The sequence below is a fragment of the Eubalaena glacialis genome, chromosome 8, assembly GCF_028564815.1.
Source record: "Eubalaena glacialis isolate mEubGla1 chromosome 8, mEubGla1.1.hap2.+ XY, whole genome shotgun sequence".
Lineage (NCBI taxonomy): Eukaryota > Metazoa > Chordata > Mammalia > Artiodactyla > Balaenidae > Eubalaena > Eubalaena glacialis.
Genome location: NC_083723.1, coordinates 67,879,647 through 67,904,790, shown reverse-complemented (window position 1 = coordinate 67,904,790; position 25,144 = coordinate 67,879,647). Strand labels below are relative to the sequence as shown.

At 34.9% G+C, this 25,144-nt stretch overlaps 1 protein-coding gene across 2 annotated transcripts; it reads right to left on the bottom strand.

Annotated features, from left to right (window-relative positions):
- Positions 1 to 337: 337 nt before the first annotated feature.
- Positions 338 to 23,622, bottom strand: SEM1 (SEM1 26S proteasome subunit). 2 transcript variants are annotated; one of them, XM_061197764.1, is made up of 3 exons: positions 23,425 to 23,621; positions 6,321 to 6,414; positions 338 to 532 (listed from the first exon to the last, which is right to left on the bottom strand). In XM_061197764.1, exons 1-3 carry the CDS (start codon positions 23,498 to 23,500, stop codon positions 490 to 492), a joined length of 213 nt encoding a protein of 70 aa, XP_061053747.1. In that variant the 5' UTR covers positions 23,501 to 23,621; the 3' UTR covers positions 338 to 489. The 2 variants fall into 2 exon arrangements, with proteins under 2 accessions (XP_061053747.1, XP_061053748.1); XM_061197765.1 differs by lacking the exon at positions 338 to 532 and adding an exon at positions 1,656 to 1,740 and having other exon boundaries at positions 23,425 to 23,622.
- Between the last annotated feature and the right edge of the window lie 1,522 nt (positions 23,623 to 25,144).

The following is a 25,144-nucleotide window of genomic DNA, read 5'->3' as shown; positions in this document are numbered from 1 at the left end:
TTAAAAACACAGGTTTTGAAGGGTCACCTTAGAAATGTCAGTAAATGTCTAAGCTTTCAAAATACAGATGAACTTAAGGTTAAATGTAACTTAAAAGGAATACCTTATAAATAAGACCAACATTTAGTCTATGTGGTTTAAGAAAAGTACTGAATTTGGAATCAGATGAATTCTGACCTCAAATCATTTAACCTCTCGGAGCCTCAGTTAACATTAAAAAAAAAAAATTCATTAATAGGAAATTTTGCTGTCTATAATAAAGCTCTGGAAAAATCACAAATAGTATGAGAAAATTAATGATGAGAGTCAAAAGATCAAGACTTCTGAACCAAACCAATATTAGATCAAAACATTTATTTTTTGTTACAAAAACAAAAATAAATCCAAGGAGGTAACGAAATAAACATTTTTTAAGTGTCCCATCCTGGGTTCTCTGCTCTAGAATTTAGTAAACAGTTCAAGTTTAGGTTGCTTCAGCACTTCTGGATGCTATGATGTCTCCATCTTATAACCATGTTTCTCTAGTTCAGCTCTATAAAGAAACACAAAAGAACAACATCACTAGACATTCTTCATGATAATTTAAAGAAACAGATGATTTTTAGAAATAACACAATTAATAAATAATTGAGCTAATAAGCCTAAACATCAATTTAAAATACTACAAAATAGCTTTACTTTAGTTCCTAAAAAGAAATCTATATGAGAAGGAAACTGGATGTGCATCAACATAATGCTAATAAAATTTTGTTTTCCCATTAGTAAACTTATGTTTTATATTCCTTATTTTTCTGATAAATCTATTTATGGAAGAAATGTGAGGGAATTATTGATATTTTCCAAATACTGTACAATTATTCTGTTCGTAATAAATATTTAAACATAAATTTTAAGAATCATTAACCATATGGCTAAGAACACTAGACACTGCTATCAAACTTTTAGAGATTTTATAACTACAATACTGTTATTTACACATAAACAACAAACAGATCGCTTTTCATATTGACATATATACTGCCCTAAACAAAACAAAAATTATTAATCAAATTTAAGGGTGTGTGAGAATTATTCTGTATTAAATATATGTAGACTAAATATAATAAATAAGTTATAAAATATTAAACAAGACTTTACTTTCCTAACTTTAAATGTGGATAAAAATCTCAAAAATGTATACTGGTATAAATATAAACACTTTAAAAAGATATTTTTTATAATTTTAAGTAATTTTTTCAAACTGAAATTTCAGTCATACTTTGAGAATGTCAACTGCAATTGTTGATCTGCCTTGTATAAACATTTGCACAAAAAGGTTTAGCCTTGTAATCAATATCAGTTATTTAAACTACCATTCCAAATATCACCAGCAACTTTTCTGCCACAATTCTGATTTTATAAAAGTTCACAATAAAATTATGTGAGGACCAACCTATGATAAAATCGTACAAATGTTAAGCATGATTACATCATTACATCTAAGATAAAAAGACATTTGTTCTCAAGCATAATTTCGCTTAGACACTATCACACTATCCAATGTAAATGCAATGCAAAAAATACATGGTAAGAACAATGTATAATATTTATTACTCATTTCCCCAAACTCCTTCACTTCCTTAAAATTTTTAGATATTTATAATACAAATACTGACCTAAAGTCCATGAATAATATTAAGGCCAGAGCTTATTCATATGAATCATCTTTGTCTTCTGCTCAGGTGTAGAGGACAGTATGCGCTGGTGGTAAAACACTGGATTAGGAGTCAAGAGATCAGCACAAGTTTCTGACTCTACCGCCTCCTTTGCTAAATTTAACTAAAATGCTTCCTTTGTCCTCTCCTCCCCAGGAAATTAAAGATTATAATACCTGTCCTTCATATGTTTCCTATTTAAAATGGAGGTAATTTTAAACTTTCTTAAACAATACTTCTGCTGCCTTTAACAAAATCATTGTAGATTATTCACTTTCTCTTATTTTACAACAAAAAACCCCAAAATTCAACCTAAGATTTAGGTAATAAGTCACCAAATCCATCCGAGTTTGTGTCTCTGTTTGCCTTCATGACAGGAGGTGGTGACCAATTACATTTACAAATTGTTTACAAACACAAAGGAGAGTATGAGATATTTCTCAATTAGCTAAATTCTTAGAAAAGATGAAAAGTTCTTTGGTAGAATTTAGGACTTGTAAGAAACCAAAAGGAAAATAAATGAACACCACTAAGTACAAAACAATACAAAAACACTAATATCATGAGCCTGTTGAATGGAAAAATCCAACAGAGATGAAAAAGTAAAGAAATCCAGTACAATTGGAAAGATATCATAGGGCACACATAGTGAATATACACTATTTGAAACAAAAACAGCAGCATTCCTTTTACACCAAAACAAGAAGAAGACTAACAGCCACTAGTAGGTTTCAGAACTCTTATTATCCAAGAAACTACTCTGCTATGTGACACTGGCTATATCTGACATGGTAAATCAGGAATTATTGGCCTTTGGGAATTTTTATGTAAAATGTGATACAGGTCAAAAAACTCTCATAATCCTACCTATTTCTACTGATACGTACATAAACAAATGTTTCAAAAGCAGTAAAAACAGAATGATCTTTAGTTACATGGAAACATTGCTGGCCTTCTTTGTACTTCTACTTGTTGAAGGTAAATTACACTGAAAGAGAAACATGGAAAGTTTAAGGCTAAGTCCTTGCCAAGGCCATACAGCTAAGTAAGAGGCAGATAGGGGCTGGAACTCAGGGAATCTGACTGACTCTAGAGTATAAACTGCCTCTCTAAATTTAGATGGAATTAGGACTCAATCATATGAGAAAACAATAAAACATGTTTTGGGAATTCCCTGGCGGTCCAGTGGTTAGGACTCAGCACTTTCACTGCCTGGGCCCGGGTTCAATCCCTGGTAGGGGAACTAAGATCCCGAAAGCCGAGCGCGGCATGGCCAAAAAAATGAAACAAGACATGTTCTTTACCATGGTTTATAATACCACATTAAGGGCCTCGATGCATTTTACAAAGACTGAAAAGAACATCTTTGCAGGAGACTTGTTAAGACAGTTTTTAGAAGCAAGAATATAAATGTTATCTGAGGCTGCCTTGTCCAATATGGTAATCAGATGTGGCTATTTATTAAAATTAAATGAAATTAAAAATTCAGTTTATCAGCTGTGCTGGCCACATTTCATGTGCTTAATAGCCACATGTGACTAGTGGCTTCTGTACTGGATAGTGCAGCTTATAGAACATTTCCATAACTACAGTAAGTTCTACTTGACAGCACTAATGATACATCAAAAACTTTGTTTAAAAAAGAAAAACTCACAACACAAATAGGGAAATAAAAAGAAAAATCTCATTCACTAATGGAGGTATCAAGATTTATACACTTACAAAAATCCACAAACCTAAAGGCAGAAACACAACACAGAACATAAGAGCACTATGGAGGTATATTATAAAACCAACAAGCCACAAAGAATATAAGGATAATGTTCTATTTCCAAAACCAATAAAAAGGCAAGATGCAGTAGTGACAAGAAATCCAATTATCAATACATTTACTACTAAAAGTCCCCTAATAAAACCAAAATATTCAGTAATGTCTTGATTTAATTGTTAAGAGAAAAGTGCTATTTTCTGACTAATGAAAAACACCCTCACCCCAAAAGCCACTTGGGAGGAATCTGACTCTTCTGAATAGTGAAAGAAGAAAACTCATTTGGCCTCAACTTTAAAAATTTCAAGAAGATAACAAAAAGAAAAAACTGATACATGATTAAAATCAAACACAAAATAGGGATCAACAGAGTTGTAAGGTCTGAAAATAAGTATTCTAACAGCATATGTTTATAATGAGAAAGAAAAGAGGGGATGCATTAAAAAAAAAAAAGGCAGCAAGGTTTTCTCTGATGTGGCAAAATAAATAAACCTAAAATAAATACAAAAAGAAAGTGGCAAAAACTTGTACACATAGAATTAATTTAATCCCAGAATGGAATGAGATCTGTAAAAAGAACAAAAAGGGCTTTTGAAAGCCAAATATGGCTAAAGAAGAATGAGAAGAGAGAGATCCAATGCTCAGAATAGATTTTAAAGAAAAGGCAAGATTACTGTTCAACAGCTACTGCTCTATCTTGTCCATAAAACTGCAAAAAGGAAAACAACATCATTAAGACAAAATTGAAAATTAAGACAGATGAGACAATTCCAAACTACATTAAAGTAGTTTAAAGTTTCAAGGCCTGAATAATTACATCTCAGAGTACTGAAAGAAGGAAAAAAATGAGAGTCAGCAGTTTTGAGAAATCATGGAGAATTGTAAAAGAGCCAGAATAACCGTGAAAGGCAAACTGTACTATGTCCAAAAAGGGGAGAAATGAGATGGGTAAAAATGTTATTAGTTTCCAGCAAAATACTAAAAAGTCTTTAGAATGTAGGGTTTTTGAGCCCATAAAAAAATGCAGTTTAGAACAAAAGCTACTGTATCACTACTAAAAATAAATTAAAAAAATTTAGTATAAATTATCTCACTACTTTTTAGAAAAATGTACTAGAGACTAGGAAATTAAAAGATTGCAATAGAACTTCTATATCATGGTTTGAGCAAAGCAAGTGATAGTTTACACAGATATCTTTGTGGCCAAGACATATAATGTATGGGTTGAATCAAAACAAAATGAGGGAGGAAAGAATTGTCTACAAATGGTGCTGGTATAACTGGATATCCACATGCAAAAGGATGAAGTTGGACTCCTGTTTCACACCATATATAAAAATTCATGCAAAATGGATCAAAGACCTAAATGTAATAGCTAAAATTCTGGAACTGTTAGAAGAAAACATAGGGATAAATTTTCATTACCATGAATTTGGCAATGAGTTCTTAAAAAGTAGATAAATTGGACTTTTGTGCAAAGAACACTATGAAGAAAGTGAAAAGACAACCTAACAGAATGGGACAAAATATCTAGATAATATGTCCCATAAGGGCCAGAATAAATAAGAACTCTTACAACTCAACAACAAAAAGACAAACTTTGAAAATGGGCAAAGGACTTGAACAGAGAGTTCTCCAAAAAAGATATACAAATGTACAACAAACACATGAAAAGAAGCTCATCAGTGTCATTAAAGAAATGCAAATCAAAACCACAATGAGATACCAGTTCACCCACTAGGATGGTTAAAATGAAAAAAAAAAAAAAAAAAAAGGTTTTGGTGAGGATGTGGAGAGGTTAGAAACTTCCTATATTGCTGGTAGTAATGTAAAATTATTCAGCTGCTGTGGAAAACAGTTTGGCAAGTCCTCAAAAAGTCAAACAGAATTACAATATGGCCCAGCAATTCCACTAAATCCCACCAAAACTGAACAGATATTCAAACAAAAACGTGTAAATGAATGTTCACTGTAACACTGTTCACAACAGCCGAAAGCTGGAAACAACCCAAATGTCCATCATCCGATGAATGGATAAACAAACCGTGGCCTACGTACACAAGGAAACATTATTTAGCCATAAAAAAGAACCAAATACAGATACATGTTACAACATGGATGAAATTTAAAAACACTATACTAAGTTAAAGAAACTAGACATACAGATCATTTGTGTGATACCATTTATATGAAATATCCAGAACAGGAAAATCCAGAGACAGAAAGCAGATCAGTGGTTGCCAGGGACTGGAGAAGGAGAGGAATGCAGAGTGACTGCTTAATAGATATGGTGTTTCCTTTAGGGTGCTGAAAATGTTTTGGAATTAAATAGAGATGATGGTTGTATGACATTATGAATACACAAAATGCCACTAAATTGTACACTTTAAAATGATTAATTTTACATTACATAAATTTTACTTCAATCAATCGATAATCAATCAATCAATCATTTTAGGTAAATTTGTACGTGAATATGAAAAAATACACTCCCAACACCTCAATCTCCATTCCGGTTTGGGAATCACCAATACACTGGGTCTGAGCACTCTATGATTCTAATTTCTGCTGAGTTGTTCAATATTGATAGAAAATTAACAGTGACAGAATTAAACCTACAAGGATTTAAAAAAATAGCAAATATGCTTCTATTTAACTACTTTTATAAAGAGACTAGAAAGAACAAAAGTTCTATGCAATTACACAAAGTATTCATGTTTAGAAACACAGGAGATGAGGCAATATATCTTACTTTTCATAATTCGAAAATCTATTTCAAAGGCAATTGTCATATAAAGTTACATATTCCATGCTTACAATTAATACTAAGCTATATAAAAATTTGGCTTAAAACTTACCGTAACTGATTGGAGAAGTCATCCTCTACATTGTCATCATCCCAATTATCCTCCCAGACATGTGCATCTTCATCTTCATCTAAACCAGCCCAGTCTAAAAACAGAAACAGATGCCGTCTAAATATTTCTCATACATTATTTCCATAAATACAAAAACTTCAGAAAGCTTGCTACTGAACTCTCTCAATTCAAAACATCTAAAACCATATCTATGAGAAATGGTAATCTTCCTCTTTAAATCTCAATTGATGCTATCTTATTTTCTCAATTCTTGAATTTGCAGATCATCTAAAACAGTAGTTAATACAAAAAATTCTATTTGCTATGAAAATTTATTGTAACTTCAGGAGGATATTTACTTTGCTGATAATTTTTATAAGGTCTATTACACAATCTTTCAAAACACAGCACCAGTAACAGAAAAGTAAGCTGAGTAGCAGGACGATACTGGCCTGGAATTCAAAACTGCTAAACATAAAAAAAGATAACTCATACACAGATAACAAAAAGCAAACCAAATATTTTCTTAAACATGGTTGTAAAATTGTGTTAGAGAATGTCCTTATTCTTTAAGACACATGCTGAAATATTTAAGAATCAAGTGTCATTTTGTTGACAGTTTACTTGTAAATGCTTCTGAAATATATTTTATATTATACATGTCTATCATACATATGATAGAAATAAAGTAAATATGACAAAATGTTAACAACTGATGAAACATGGGTGTTTGGTGCCTTCTTGTTTTTTGAGGTATAATTGACATATAACATTATATTAGTTCCAAGTATACAACATAATTTGATACTTGTATATACTGAGAAATGATCTCCACAATGAGTCTAGTTAATATCTGTCACCAACAGTTACAAATTTTTTTTTTGGATCAGGACTTTTAAGATCTACTCTCTCAGCCACTTTCAAACATGCAATAGAGGATGAATAACTATAGTCATCATGCTATACGTTACATTTCCATGACTTATTTTTGTAACTGCAAGTCTGTACCTTTTGATCCCTTCACCCATTACACTCCCCCCATTTGTCTTTTATTTAAAACTTCTATAGGGTTGAGTTTCAAAATTAAAATCTGAGAAAAATAGTTTTAAAAAAACCAGTCTGGAAATCACCTCTGGAAGCTTTCCTGATTCCCTCTCTTCCTTTCCTTCAGAGATTAGGTCCCCTCTTTTGTGTATATCTCTATCACAGCACCTACATACTGTACAATCATATTTATCAGTTTATATGCCTATGCCCATTACTAGTATCTGAGCTCCTTAAGAGTAAAACTCTTTTATTTACCTTTGTATTCTTAAGCCACAACAATACCTGTTGTGCATATGCACGACAGCTGGTTGTGAAAGATGCAACAGAACTCTAAATCAGACCTTGTGTATTTTGCTTGATCCCCTCCCCTCCAAAAACAGTAAGCATGAGTTATACATGCTCTTAAATGTGTCCTAGTAGCTTCATCTTAGTAATTACTTATTAGAAACATGGCTAAGAACATTTCGATCTTTAAAAAAAAAAGAAGTTAATAAAAAAAGGTATGATCTAGGCTTTTCTTATAAAGCACATATAGATTTAAAGGTATTCAACAATGGTTCATATGGGTATTATATTCGTTACAAAAAATTTTAAATGCCATATGTCAACATCATGATTTAAGAATATAATAAAGTACCTCCATTTACCTGGTCCCCCCAAACCAGAAATTTGGGAGGCAGTTTAGCTATCCTTTCTCCTTCAACTCTCATAACCATTCATTATGTCCTTTTGATTTCAGCTCAAGAATCTACAGTTATAGTCTCCCCCTCCCTATTCTTGCTGACACTATGTTAATTTAGGAGACATTACTCCCTTCATGGACTATTATTGTGGTCTTTTTTCTGTCCCCTCCTCTCTAATCTTACAGTCTGTACCCTCTTCCACTGATGCCCAAAATGACCACCATTCCTGTAAGTAACTATGCAAAACATTCAGGTAGGAAGCACATTTTATTAAATTTGCAACTCTAATGTCTATAGCTGAGTACTGGGCACATAGTAGACACTCAAAAAAATGTTGGGTAAATGGAACTACGTTTCTCAAGTTCCCTTCCTCTGAGTGGTCAATCCCAAGAAAACAGAGGGCAGTGTGTGGTTTCAGTGAAGCCAAGAGTATATATTTCAAGATAGAAGAGAATAACAATATCTTGTATTATGAATGAGTCATGTAGAATTCTCAACTGTATTTACTCTAAGAATACTTTTGAGACTTGCGATCATCTGTTTGAATGCTCCCTGAAGAGAGATCATGTGGGAAATTTCTTTAAGATATTAGTGCCTGAAAAGATGAAAGTTTCTCTTAGGCAATTTATTTCAGGTTGCTAGGAAGCTCAGTCAAATGTATACTCAACTTTAATCATTGGTATAGGGTAGTGAATGTATATTCATTAATAAAAACTTTCAATAATCAAAAATACTGATTTTTATTGGTCTAAATGTTCTTATATCTCCCAGTAATATTATTATTCTCAAAAAGGAAATATTGTAATGATCTAAATTCAAATCCTATACTATTCTCTGAGGTCCTCAACAGTAGTAATACTTAACAATACTAAGTATTAATTACATCTCAAAATTAAGTTGACTGGGCTACAGATATCCTTACATGTTCTCCTTTCTTATAGAAGTACCTTTCAAACTGAAAATTTTTATTTTATTTATGAATCCACCTATAGTTTATAATGAGAGTAGATTAAGAAGTTAAAGTAAAGGAAATCACATTTAGGATTTCCTTCAGTCTACAGAAGAGCAATGAGAAAGCTAATGCAACCAAATTTTTAAAAATAGTATATCTGGGGACTTCCCTGGTGGTCCAGTGAGTAAGACTCCACATTCCCAGTGCAGGGGGCACGGGTTCGATCCCTGGTCGGGGAACTAAGGTCCCGCATGCCATCCGGTGTGGCCAAATAAAAAAGAAATATAGTATATCTATTTCCAAAGCTAAAGATAAAAAACAACATTTCTGAACTTTTATAAACGAGCAAAGTGACTTAGTTAAGTCAAGAGTTAATCATTAGGTATAGGGATAAAACAGTACTGTTATTCTCATATTGCCATTGCTATCAATAATAAACTGTTTAGTATGTACATCGTTGTATACAAATTTTCTTTTTGTTTTTCTAAGAGCAGAGAAATCTCAGAAAGAAGGGAACTACTTTAAGGCAAAAATAAAGGGGGCAGAAATTGCAGCATTAAGTATACAAGAGAGGAACATTATGTAAAGATACAAGTTGCAGGCTAAGATCAGATTTTAAATTAAAAAGGGGCTCAAACAGTAGATATATTTCCCTAATACTAAATCATCAAAAATCAACTACATGATTTTAATTTTTTAAATTAAAATTAAATAAAACACCTCAAATCATAGAAATTCAGCTTCTTGTACCCTGAACTTATTATAATGGAAAAATGCAATCCATTATCCCTTTTATAGCAAGTGAATCATGCTATTCCTCCCCATTCCCCCAGTCTTCCTATAACCTACAGTTCTGAGCTATCTAATAATATTAATGGACAGCTTAGGAGTTTTTGCTTCTTGATTTGTTTTAATGACACTAAGCATTCCAGTATAAAAAATTCACATAAAACTATTTCATTAAAACAATGCAGCAAAGTTTGTCTTTATACTTCAAGTTTTTATAAAATGGCTAAGACCGAAGATTATTTAAAATTACAGAATTTTGGAAACAGAGAAAGCCTTAGAGATCACTGTATAGCATACCCCTCTTTGTTTTGAAACCACCACCATTACCACTACCAAAAAAACAGAAAGTGAAGACTATCTTACAAGAAAATATTTATTAACTTTTTCCTACCGTTATTTCACAACCTCAAATCCTAGACTTTAAATATACTTGGGTTGAGCCTAGAAATAAGAATTGTCAAACGAAATATTTGTTTCACTGATATTTTAAGGAATCTTTATAAAAATACCTAATAGAGCTTAATGTTCCACAAAATAATTTGAATACGTTACGACTGGATAATATGCTCTTGAGTAAAGAAGGTGACATAACTCAAGTCACAACTGAACTTTAAAGTTCTAAGACACCAAGCCTCACATCACCCTGAACCACTTCTAACTAACCAGTTTCCTAAATTTTTAAGGAAATGATAAAATGTCAAAAGATTCAAGTTAGAAATATAAAAAACAAGAATATTTATTTCACATTTCTCTGCTAATCTTGTAAGCCTACACTTTCCAGAACAATAAAAATACAGGGCCCACAGGAACTTTTAATCTAATTGTGACTTGATTCAAAATGTTGATTTCAGGGAATTCCCTGGTAGTCCAGTGGTTAGGACCCTGTGCTTTCACTGCTGAGGTCCCAGGTTCAAACCCTGGCTGGGGAACTAGGATCCCACAAGCCACATGGTATGGCCAAAAAAAAAAAAAAGTTGATTTCAATATTGTTATTACTGATGTCATTCAAATATCTTCAAGTTGACTTTAATTCTTTTAAGAGACTAAAAAAAATACTTGTTAATTTGTACCCTACTGTCTCAGAGAATCTAGAACAAAAAACGTAACAGCTTTAATAACTTATTTTGTAGGAGGTCCAATCCTTAACTCCATAAAGGCTAGGGGAAAAAAAAACAATCAAATTCTTTACGTAATATGGGAAATACGAGTTTGAACATGGTCTTTTTTTGTTTCTGTTTTTTTGGTTTTGGCCTCGCAGCAGCATGCGGGGAATTTTAGTTCCCCAACCAGGGATTGAACTGGTGCCCCCTGCAGTGGAAGCGTGGCGTCTTAACCACTGGACTGCCAGGGAAGTAAGTCCCTGAACAGTATCTTCTTTAAAATTTTAAAACTGGTACAATTTTTAGTTTATCAAGTTGAATTCTGATGATCATTTAGCATAAGGATCAAGTATCTCTCCCTCTGGTAACAACCATCTCATGTTACTTTAATGGCAAGGAAAGGAGAAGGAAGAAGGTAGAAATAAAGTCCCAAGAAAAAGAAAGTGGCTCATGAATGGAGGGAAAACAGTATTATGAGCAAGATTTTAGGTAGAGGACTTCCCTGGGACACGGGTTCGAGCCCTAGTCTGGGAAGATCCCACATGCCGCGGAGCAACTAAGCCTGTGCGCTGCAACTACTGAGCCTGTGCTCTAGGGCCCACGAGCCACAACTATTGAGCCCACGTGCCACAACTACTGAAGCCAGTGCGCCTAGAGCCCGTGCTCTGCAACAAGAGAAGCCACCGCAATGAGAAACCCGCGCGCCGCAACAAAAAGTAGCCCATGCGTGCCGCAACTAGAGAAATCCCGCAAGCAGCAACGAAGACCCAACACAGCCAAAAATAAATAAATAAATAAATAAATTTATAAATTTATTAAAAAAAACAATTTTAGGTAGAACACACACACAAAAAGATTCATGACAGTAGCTCTGTATTTCTTTCGTATTATTATACAGTACTTCACAATTATGACACTACTGAGCATACAAAGACAAACCAGAATCTATAATCTATTTTAGGTGGAAACTTTAAAGATTTTCTTTATTAACTACGAATGTACTGAACTATATTATGTAAAAGTTTAAGTGATAGGGTATAACATCCCCAAATTTATTTCCAACACTTATAAGTCCTCCATATTATACATGCTACAATATATATAAACTACAATATATGTAAACTCAACTAAATGAAGGGGAACATAAAAAACATGTGACTGTTGTAATCTCTGGATTTGGCAGACTTCTCTTGTAAAACATCTCTGAACTGTGTTTTACTTTTCAATTATAACACTGCACTGTTAACCATGCAATTTTATTTAATCACTTACTTTTAAAGCATTAAACCCAGAAACAGCTTTTTTTAAAAGGGCAAAATAATAAAATCAAACAAGGATACCTGATTTATGTCTAATGTCTTCCTTCAATACATAGATGACTATAAAGTACCCCCTTTATCTTCAACACTAAATGCATTGCCAGGATTGTGATTAATCATTTAAATAACCACAGCTGTGTTTACTTCAGTGTGCAGGCCTCCAGATGTGTACTGGTAAAAAAAAATTACCATATTTTAAGAAGTCAGAATTGGAAATAACCAATAACAGATGCCTAATACATAAGTGTCTAGCAATTCTAAATTATCTGAGACTTTGCCCCCAAATTTGACTTTGTTCACATCTGCCAGTGAGAATTACATCTTTGACTAGCTTTAAATTTCACAAATCTGAGTTACCAAAGATCCCACATACTTCATCTAAGTATCACCTTGACATTTAAGTGTGAAAAATTGTTCTCTCTCAATGTTTTTAAAAGTACTTACTCTCCCCCACCCTCCAACATACCTTCTGAAATTTTTTCAAAGTATGAAGTATACCACTTTGGAGAAAGGTAAAGAGGAAATTCTATTTATACCAAATAGGGTTGCAAATGTTCTATTTTAAAGCGATTTTCAGGAGCATCAAACTCTCATTCATTCCTTAACAGTAAAGCTACTCTGAATATAAATAAACTAATCTCCAACAAAGTTGCTTCAAATAAAAAATGTGCATGTATATACAGAACATTACATGAAGAAAAATATAAAAGAAACAAAGGAAAGTTCAAAAAAGTTCTAAATTGTACATGCACCGCTATAGGTGAAACAGCAACAGCTGCAAATAGCATCATTACACTGATAAATATGATAATAAAGCCACACTAAATCTAGTCATTCTGAGATAAATTTACACATGTTCCTGCTTAAGCTGTATAAAACAGATTAAAATTTTTTATAAAATTTCATTTCTGTAGGTTTTCATGATACAAAAACATCTATATACCCTAGAAATCTAATGTCTATTCAGTGGCTAAGAAATCACTACTAGCATAGCACCATTGTACTATACTTATATTTTCTCCAACAAGGACCAAAAATGTCAGTGGGGTACTTCAGAGCAAACAACCAAAAGCAAGTGTTAAACGATGTTGCTACCAAACTATTGGTGAACTTTCAGTTGTTTGTGGTTCTGAGTCTGAAACAGAGATCCAAAACGACTTACATAACCATTTATAATTTTTCTTACATTTTAAAAAAAGGAAGTTCAAACACAATTCTTTTCATCAATAATTAAACATATGTATACACACACACATGTGTGTGTGCATATATTATTTATATATATCAGAATGATTCCACTACAAACATGCTGACTTTGGTTCTCTTGGTTGATTAGTGCTTTTATTTCTAATTCTATAAAATTCCTCAAAGCCATTAGTTATTCTAATCTTTTCCAAGCACTCATGCCCTACACTCATACTGATTCTCTCATTCTGATCCTCCACATTACTGAGGTAAGAGTATCCAATGTAGGACACTTCCCTGGTGGCGCAGTGGTTAAGAATCCGCCTGCCAATGCAGGGGACACAGGTTCGACCCCTGGTCTGGGAAGATCTCACATTCCGCGGAGCAACTAAGCCCATGAGCCACAACTACTGAGCCTGCGCTCTAGAGCCCACGAGCCACAACTATTGAGCCCACGTGCCCCAACTACTGAAGCCAGTGCGCCTAGAGCCCGTGCTCCGCAACAACAGAAGCCACTGCAATGAGAAGCCCGCGCACTGCAATGAAATGTAGCCCACGATTGCTGCAACTAGAGAAAGGCCGCGCACAGCAACCAAGACCCAACGCAGCCAAAAATAAATAAATTAATTTTTAAAAAAGGAAAAAAAAAAGAGTATCCAATGTGAACTCAACCATCGGTCTTCCATTAATTATGCAAGTGCAAAATCACAATCCCTGATTCCTTACTATCAAAATAGCTGCCAAAGCTCCCTTGTTATTCTTGCATCACTCTTCCCTAATAACAACCTATTTCAGGCCCTTAGTCCTCACCTAAGCTATTTCAACAATTTGCTAATTAGCTTCCCTGACTTTCTATCCTTTCAAATTCTGCTGGGTTAATTTTTCCTAAACTGCCTATTGCCTAAAGGAAACATACACATATCAAACAAACAAACAAAAAACCCCCCACTTCTCATCTACCTAAGGATCAAGTCCAAAGTGGTCATTTGGCTTAAAGCTTTCCATGAATAGGCCCCAAACTACCTGTGTAATTACAACTACTATTTCACAGCCAAATAAAATACACATACACATTGATCTTCCACCTCCAAGCATCTACTCCTCTTCCCTTTTTCTGGAAACCCCTTTCCTACACTTCTACCTTTTGAAAGCTCTGTTCAAATGTTGCTGCCTCATGCGGTACACAACTGGAAATAATTTCCCCTTCTTTTCAGCTGCTGTTGCACTTTACTATCAGTGGTTTAATCCCCACACCACCACGACCACCACCCGCAACCCCCTTCCACTGGAAGGAAACCAAGTGAAATCTTACCCAGAAACCCAACAGAAAGACAGTCAAAAGCAAAGGTGTTCTGGTTTACTTGGGGGTGGGGAGAGAAAGGCTTAGAGTGCCCCCTCCTAGGATAAGCACTTGCAAAATACTAAAAAGCTCAAGTCTGGCATGAAAACTTACTGATCTCCATTGACGTTTATATCACTAAGTCCAAAGACAAATATCTACCTAAAGAGTCAAATTTGCCTCTGTGCAGCCTCTAGTTAACTTTGTCCTTGGTAAGTTATTTTGCTGAGCCCCAAGTATAAAGCTGTCATAAGGCTGCTATGAGGATTACATAGGACAATGTACCTAAAGCACTTCGTACCGATAAACGGCAGCTAGAATCATTCTCGCTCTGCACCTTTCAGTGCCAGATGTATAGGAAGCACTCTACAAACATATATCGAATGAATAAATCATTTATGATGGGCTAATCACTCCAAGGAAACTTAAGGGGTGATGGAGGTAAAAAGAGAAACAGGTTGCAGAATAAAGATACCATTTCTACCAAGCATTACACCAATAACAGAGCACAAAACTGGAAAAAAGATATCTGGTAAATTTTTAATACCTCAGAAGAGTGTAAGTATAGTTTTTGAAACTTTTATTTTCCCCTCATTGTTTTCACTGTTCATATCTTTCAATGAGTTATGCTTAAAAACAACACTACTACATAACAATGAACACCATTTAAGTCACAATTGCTTAATGCTTCTTCATTCCATTGAACCAGTTAAATTAACTAATCAAATAGTTTTTCAAAGTAGTTTTTACTGTTTAATATCCTGAGTCACACCTCTCACAACCCCCTGGCAAGCACTAGTATCTTGATTTGGGTGGGGGGGGAGGTTCATTCCACTGTATCTCTATACCTCTTGTACATTTGTATGCATCCTTAAACAATACATACTATTGTGTTATGTATCTTTATATTTTATATGAATAGTCAAACTATTTTTTAAAGTACTTTTGGAAAAACTTTGGCAATGTTTTTTAATTTACAAGTTTTTAATATTAAAAAAATAAACAAATAACCCACAAGCTCAACAAGCTTAATTTTGGATACATCTAAAAATTACAAAATATTTGTTGAAAATGGTTCGAATTAAATAAATACCAAACATCATGCAAAATCCAAATCCCTAAGTAGATAAGGAGGGAGAAAAAAAGGGGACTAGTGTTCACAGAATACCAACTTTGTGCCAAACTCTACGCTACACACTTTACACATATATCATTCTTATGGACTGAATGTCTGTGTCCCCCAATCCTGAAATTCATATGAGGAAGTCCTAACCACCCTCAATGTTATGGTATTTGGAGATGGGGCCTTTGGAAGGTAATTAGTGTTGCATGAAGCCATGAGGGTAGAGTCCTCATAATGAGATTAGTGTTGTTATAGGAAGAGAATCCAGAGAGCTCTCTTTCTCCACCTTGTGAGGACATGGTGAGAGGCAATAGTCTGCAAACCAGGAAGAGAACCCTCACCAGGTACTGAACAGGCTAACACCTTCATCTTGGACTTCCCAAACTACAAATTGTGAGAAAATAAATTTCTATTGTTTAAGCCACTCAGTCTATGGTATTTTGTTATGGCAGCTCAAACAGACTAATACAATCATACAATCCTTACATGACTCTAATTATTATCCACAAATTACATGAAGGAACTGAGGATTAAGAAGGTAACAATTAAAGGAAAAACGCAATGGTCAATCCTGCTCAAAGAAATCAATCCAAATCAAAATGATGCAATTCCATTTTCATCCCTCAGGTTTGTAATGACTAAAATGTTTAATATGGAGTGCAGGTAAAAGGTGAACTGTAGATGGAAATTTGTGTAACCCTTGTAAAAGGTAATTTGAGAATATGCCAAAATTCAAAATGCACCCAGTCCTGAATGAGGTGTCAGAGCCCAAGCAGAGCCAGGAAGGCATTCCTGTGGAGGGGCAGTGTTGTGTGGTTGGTGTGTCATAGCCGGGACAGAGTGAAGAAACCACCCAATGCTGGAGTAAGGAGAAGTGACGTAAAATGTAAGCATAAAATGTTGAAGCCCAAGTGAGATAAGGAGGGGATCTGTGGGTGTAGGGGACAACAAACATTGGTTAGGGAGGAGGATGACCTAATAGACAATGACCCAATATTTACAATAATGGGAGCCAGGTTTCTCACTGCTGGGGAAGAAAGTTACAAATGTGGAAAGGGAAAAAACTAGAATGAGCCCTGTGGTGCTGAACTGTAAATTAGAGATATCTATGTGAACTCATGGTTTTATACAAACACATACATAAATAGATGTAAAAGTGTATACATGTACATACATTTGTCTATTTCCTAGTTCCTTCCATTGAGAGCATCCCAAAAGCCATTAGCACAACTGGAGGTAAGATCTTACCTTCCAAATATCATTCTCCACTGAAAGCTATGCACCTTAAAGGAATGGCTGATTCCAGGACTGGAACAGGAAAAGTATAAGATTAGCTTGGAATACCTTCTTGTGTCAGAATGCTAGGAAACGCACAAAGAATGATGGTGACATGTCAAAAGGTCACAGAAGACAGCTTGATGGGACTCCCCATGTACAAATTGGGACAATCTGAATATCAAAATAAATAACAGCAACAAATTATAACCCATCAAATGAGAATTCATGAGTCTATATTGATATAAATACATAAATGAATAAATTGAAAGTTTGATAATGAATGGAAAACTGTAGTTACACAGTTTCAAAGTCCCTCCTAGTAAAATATCTATTAATTACAAAGGGAAAATCAGTAATCTAACAATGGAAAAGTCTCAAAGACACTACCTTAATAAAGTTACCATCATCAGCAATGGAATAAATGAGAATCATGTTTCACCTGACAGGATGCAATGGGAACACAGCATCACTACTATGATATTCCCGCCAAGGTGCAGAACCTAAATCGAATCATATATAAACGTGAGCCAAATCCAAGTTGAGAAACATTCTATAACTAGCCTGTAACCTTCAAAAGTGTCAAAATCACAAAAGTCAAAGACAAACAGAGACCTGCTCTAGACTGAAGAAGACTAGAGATATGACAACTGAATGTAATCCATGATTCTTAATCAAGACATTAAGACAACTGGAGAAACCTGAAAAGGACCTATGGATTAAATGATAGTAATATATCCGTGTGTTAATTTCCAATTTCGATGGTTGTACTGAGGTTATGTCTTTGTAGTAAATACACATTAAAATATCTAGGGGTGATGAACATCAGGCTGGCTCATAGAAAAAAAGGTTGTTTGTATTGTACTTTCAATTATTCTGTAAGTCTGTAATTATTTCAAAATAAAAATTATATTAAAAAATTAAAATGAACCTGCCAATTTGATCTGGCAATTTCCTAAGAATTTATCTTATAAATAAGAAAAACAAAGATGTAAGATGTAAGAATATTCGCTGCACCATATTCTGTAACAGAAAAAAACAAAACATAAAAACAAGCAAACAAAAAACCTAAAACCACCTAGATATCAATAGATATTTATAGATTATCTATTGTGCATACAATGGACTAGTAGAACACAACTATTAAAAAGCATGAGGTAGATGTTTATATTAATGTGAACACACGTCTAAGATATATAATGTAAAAAGTAGAAAAACTGTATATGTAACATGGTCCTTTGTGAGGATATATACAAACACATACAAATAAATATATATATGTGTACATATATATAAATTCAGGAAGGACACTGAAAGAACTGTTTAACAGTGATTATACTGGAGCATAAGAAATGTTTTGGGGGAAAGTTGGCAAGAAACGGTGCTTTCACTTTTTAATTTATACCTTTTTATACGTTTAAATTTTAAATAAGCAGTTACTTGTAAAATTATCCTATCTATTTTGCTGCAAAAATATTTTAAAGGATTTAAGTAACTAGTACAAGTCGACAAGTTAAAAACTGATGCACAATGAGATATCATTACACCTATCAGAATGTCTAAAATTAAAATGACCATGTGTTGACAAAGACGTAGAGTAACTAGAACCCTCATACACTGCTGGTGGGAATGTAAAATGTATAACTACACTGGAAACAGCTTGGCAGTTTCTTAAAGTTGAATATAAACCTACTGTACCACTCAGTCATTTCACTACAAGGTGCTAAACCAAGAGAAATGAAAGCATATGTTCACACAAAGACTTCTACATGAATATTCATAGCAGTTTTATTTGTAAGGGAAAAAAAAAACCGGGTAATTGGAAGAAAACAGGAAATGACCTAAATGTTCATCAGAAAGTGAAAGAATAAACAAATTGTCGCATATCCATGTAGTGGAATTCTTCTCAGCGAGAGAAAGGAACAAGCTATTGATAAATGCAACAACATGGATGAATCTCCAAATAATGATGCTGGGTGCAAGATGCCTGAGGAAAAAAAAAAGATACTGTCTGATTCCATTTATATAAAATTCTGGAAAACGCAAATTAATCTATCATGTCAAAAGGAGATCAGTGATTTTCTAGGGATGGGAAGGGATGTGGAGAGGACTGACAGGGAGAGATTATTATAAAGGGACACCAGTGAACTTTTGGGGGTGATGGATATGTTTGTTACCTTTTTGGTGGTAATGACTTCTCTGTTGTATTCATATTCTACAACATATAAAATTGTGAATTTTGAGGGAAAAAAAAAAAGTTGATGGATGGTGGATTTTGAACCTAGGTCTGATCCTAGATTCATCATGCTTATTCCATCCTGGAGCTCAAAAATTTTCTTCTTGCATATGATTACCATGAATGGACATCGAATAGGCACTTTATCATTCATTATATTTATCTTTTTTCTTAAAAGATTTTAGTAACATGAATTCTTCATTTCTTGCTACCACCATGCAACTAATTTAAATATGTGACATTATTATTTATTTATGCGTCCACTATATTACATTAAATAACTGAAAATACCAAAGCCCTTTTGGTTCTAGGTAAACTGACTAGTACAGTATCTGACATAGTCAGTATTAATTGTATCTACCTTCTACATTTAAGATTCCAAGGAACTCTTTTGTTGAGGATTTAGTCCAGTTGGTATCCAATGTTCACACAAATATTTCTCAGTGGCATTTTTCACAGGACAATTCTTCCTTGTGCAGGACTGGTCTATGCATAGCAAGTATTTAAAATCCTTGACCTTTACCCACTATATGCTGGCAGTTATTCTACTTTCTCACTTGACAAGTGAATGTGATATCCAAAAATACTCCCTTGGTTAAGAACCACTATAAGATGTCCTACTTTGTTAGGCACAGGCGAGAGTACCTCAGTTATTCCAGAATGCTAGCAGCATTAGGGAACCACCAGCCTGCTTCAGATAACACAGCAGTTCCAGTGATTATAGAAAAATTATAAACTACTTAGTATAATAGTATTCTCTTGTAAACACCATTGCTTCTGAAGGCAAACTCAGGTTCATTTTAAATATTCTTTCCCTCAAAAAAAGGAAAGAAATCTCTCAATTCTGGCATAAGAAGAACAGAATAAAAGAAATTAAAGGCCCACTTGTTCTTCCCATTTTCACTCTCATCCACTTCTAATTGTAAGAGAAATGAGATTAATGAAAATATTTTAATACCTTTTCAATATGTCTGATTTGAAAAATTGTTTGAAGTTTCAAATAAATTATAGAGTATTTCAGTTTTAGGCCCCACCCTACTACTATTAACCTAGCTGTATGATCTTGACAAGTTCTAGCTTCTCAAGACTTTTAAGTTGCTTTCCAGTTCTAAAATTTTAACCATGCCAAGCCTCCAAAATTATATTAAATCATTCCCAAAACGTTGAATGTCTTCCAATAAATCTGATACTCAATCAGTTTAAATAGTCAAGAAGTTGCGGAATTCACAAAGATCCTAAACATGATTTTCAACAGTTCCTACTTAATGACCAGATCACACACCCACCAATTAGAATCGTGAGGAACTGCCAATGTAACACAGATCCACAGTCCAAATGATAAAAAAGGAGCATTTGTTTCTTTGCACCTTCAGAAAATCACCCCACATGTTACACCTCACACTGAAGAAGAGCTATTCAGAAGAAACAATGAAGTCTCCATGAAAACACATTATCTTAGTTTCCTTTTCAAAAGAGAAATTCCCCTTCCTTATAATGACTGAATTGACATCTTACCAAACAAGTTCTTATCAGGAATGAGATGTAGCAACAACACCCTCAAAAAATATACAATTCTTTAGTCAAACCAGGGATACATAATTTCAGTAATGCTTTCATGTAACAGGCTCTTAACTGCAAGCTACCCTAGACAATGGACATCATCCACTTTCTGGAGCACAGAGACCCAATGGGCCACTGAAAGTAAGACCTCCTCTAGATTGAACAGATGATTACAGGCAATTTTAAGTTGTATCTACTGGTGAGTTTGTCAACGGCATATTTACCATAAAGACAACCACAAGAAAAAGAATCTCCAAAGAAGGCAAAGGACTTGGTAATTCAGGGCACTAATAACTGATCTGAAAACTCAAATACTTAAAGATTCAAAACAGGCCAGTTTCAAAGTACTGCTTCTCCAACTTTACCTGTCTGAATTAAAAACCAGAGAAGAAACACACAAAAACCTGAACAAGCAAAGGCATTTCAAATATTACTGCTCATTCTAAACAGAAAACTTCCTGAATGAATGAGATTCTACATATTCAAACCTGAAGATGACAGATTTTCTGTAAGGTGACCAATAAATGGTGAGTTACTTATGCTAATAAACCAGTTTGCTGTGGGAGGCCTGTCTTCAGAAAAAATATTCTTTGTTTTTCCTTTTAACTTTAATGAGATTTTTTTTTTTTTACTATGTAACTGCCAACATTTTGAACAAATTGATGCTCCCAACATAAACTTAGTACAAGAATTACATATTCTGCAAAAGCTGATGAAATGAAAGTTGCTGAAACATCGTGTGTATCATCAGGCCCAGTTATCTTTAGATCCTTTTTAAGCAGTCAATTCTCGACTACTTATTTTAAACACAGGTTCACTCATTCGACAAGCATTTACTGACCATCTACCATGTGCCAGGCACTTTGCTAAACGTTACGGATTCAGGTTAAAGTTTGCTTGGGTTGGGGACTCAGAAAGACCTATCAGATCCTGATGACCACTTAATGGCAAGCTTTTAAAATCTCTGAGCCTCAGTTTCATCAGAGATGTGATAATTAGACTAATGTAGATAAAGTGCCTAACATGGTATCTTGTATATGATAAACGATAAATGCTAACTATATCAAATATGAAGTTTGTGTTAGAAGCAGATCCTGATCTCAATAAGCCAGTTTTTTACTACATAGCTCACTGTTGGAGGATTATGAACCAACTTGCAAGTGAGATCAAGAAAACATGTCTGCACAGATAAATCCACTACCAAAACAAAAAACAATCCCCACAATACATAATGAATCCCAGAACTGAAAATAAATGTGCTTTGGGTTAGTTTACGAGTTTGTATAGTATGTGCTCCAAGGTCTTCTTCCACTAAACAACCCAGTACACTATAAATAAAAATAACAAATGTTACAGCTTTGTACTTTTATGCACAGTAGGATAATGAGGGAGTACAACTTAGGACCATTTTGGTGAAGCAGTAACTATTTAATGTAACAGATTTGTAACCATTAACCACAATTCTCTTCCTACACCTTCAGAAAGGTCACCCACTAGTAACCTCCTTTTCTTAGAACATATTTACCTTATGCATAGCAATTAGTTGATAAAACCAACAATTTTGAAACCCTGATTGGCAACAACGATCTAACAAACAGAAGCAGTACAGCTACAGAGTTTAAGAGCGCTAGTGTCAACTGGGCCAGGTGTCCATCATTTCTAGCCAGTTACGTGACACTGGGCAAGTTTCTTAACTGTTCAAGCTTCAGTTTCTTTATCTGAAAAATGTAAGTACCAGTTCCTACTTACTAGGCTTGTGAAAATGAATTAAGTTAATAGAAGCAAAATACTCAGACAAGCAACCACCCAATGTTAGCTATTTGCTGTTACCTACAATGAGAAAACTAAAGTTCCTCTTGGTAACCATGAAGCTAATAAAAATGTAGACGTTTTAGGGTCTTATAAATCCTTAAACTTATGTTAGTTCGAAGTTAAGTGATCAAAAATTAATGAGGAACAAGAGGAAGGCAATAACGGGTATTAAGCACTAACACCTGATCCTCTCATTCTACTTAACAGGCTTCATATGTTAAGTCCTAAATGTAAGCAGCATTGGCCTAACTAGGAACAACAATTTAATTCTGGAAGGGTTCAAGGCAAAGGAAGACTGCTAAAACAAATAATAATAATAATACCGATAACAATAAATAAAGGGAAAAGAGATTATGTAGACATGAACGAGGTGGCGGTAACCGGGCTGAAGAGGAAAAGGCCCCACCATCCCGGACACCGGGCTAGGGAACCAGGGTCCCCGTGGCTCCTCCCAGTGAGGAAGCAGAAGGCATTTAGCCTCACCGCTGAGGTGAGTCCCACCGTGACACCTCGACCCGAAGTCGGTCGTGGAGGGTCGCGCGTGCAGAGCCTTGAGAGCCAGCAGCTGGGGTCCAGACTTCCCGCGGGTGCCTCCCGGCCGAGAGCCCTTCCACCCGCGCCGCCTCCACTCGGAGGCCTTAGTCACTGTCCGCGCGGCCCAGAGGCCGCGGGCCAGCCGGTTACCTTCTGCAGGGAACTCCTCGAACTCGTCGTCCTCCTCCAGCAGACCCAAGTCTACCGGCTGTTTTTTCTCTGACATCGCGACCCTCCGCGGCCAAAACCTCTCAGTCCAGTAAGAAAGTTGGACCCCTCACTCGGCTTCACCACAGCCGCCACAGCAGTTACCGCCTCCAAGGCCGGCTCTATCATAGAGACGCGGGAGAAGAGCAACCGGATAGCGCGAGGGATGCTGGGATACTGGAGGTCCGCCCAGCGCTTCCTGCGGGTTTAGCAGCCCTTCAGAGTTAGCAAGGTGGATTACTTTGTGCGTATACCGTCTTACCCGGACTCTCTGACTTGACAAACTGAGAACAGGGTAGGTTTCCGTGACTGGAAAAGACTCATAATGTGTGGGGAACAAAAACACCTTTACGTGGTTTAGGCTGAGGGATGAAGTATCAGCTAAAGTTCGTTAAAAGCCTGCGAAATGCCAGGCCCTTAAATTAGATGAGCTCCACCCTTAAACCAATTCCCTAAACATGGTGTTAAATGTCTCCACATCACAGGAAATTCAGGTTCAGAAAGAAATAGCCTACGTCACTGAGGTAGTGCTACACAGCCCGAAAGCAGATTTGTTTGCCTGACTTTAATCTCCAAGCTTTTCCGTTGTTCAGTGTTCTTCTGTCTTGCGGTTAAGCTGTGGTAAATAACCTGTTAAACATTGTGCTGCGTGTGTGTGTGTAATAACTAGTTTACAGGTTATTATAATACTGTGTAAAACTCGATATATGTGACATTTTATGGTGTTCATAATAAGTCATTTTGAATATAGTTGTGAACTACATAAAACTTGATATGGTATATGTATATGTAGTATAATAGAGGAGTAGTGTATAATATATAGATACATAATTGGGTATTGTAAATTTTGATACCTATGTTTGTATATTTAAATCCCATTCCTTCATTCAACAACATTAACTTATATCATGTACTAGGCACTGTGCTGAAAATCAAACATGTATAGACAAAGGCCTTCCTTCAAGGAGTTCATATTCCACTCAGAGACATGTAAACAGATAAATCACAATGAAACATAGTAATACATTTGAATCTCTATTTTAAAATTATCTGAGAAATGAACAGAGTGTATGGGCATACAGAGAATGGAGCAACTAAATAAGAGCACAAATTTGGACCAGAATTTGGGAACCTATAATTAGATGTAAATTTTTTAAAATAAGATGGTTCTTCTAATACTATTTTGACTTGTATTGATTACTGAAAACATTAGCTGTCTTCAAATTAAGTTCAAAGTATGTGTAATTTGGCATGTTATATAAGTAAATACCAAATTAATGAAAGAAAAGATGAGCAAGATCTAAAATTGGAAGTAAATGTAGACAGTGAGATCTCTTAGAGTTTCATACTCTCTATTATGCCCTCTATTGTACATATTACATATGCCGCTGGCAACCCACACACTAAGGTAAAGTTTTGGGCAGTTTGATTAGGCAGCAAAGAATAAAAAACAAATCACAGATCTGAGACAGCCATTTTGTGCAGAGATAAAAGATTTTCCCAAGGACATATCTGAAGAGACAGAAACATTAATGACTACTAGGAGATGGATAAGGGGTGATTTGGGACTAACTGCTGATAGGTGGAAGGTTTCTTTGTGGAGTGATAAAAATCCTCTGGAACTGGATGGTGATGATGGTTGCAAAACATAGTGAATATACTA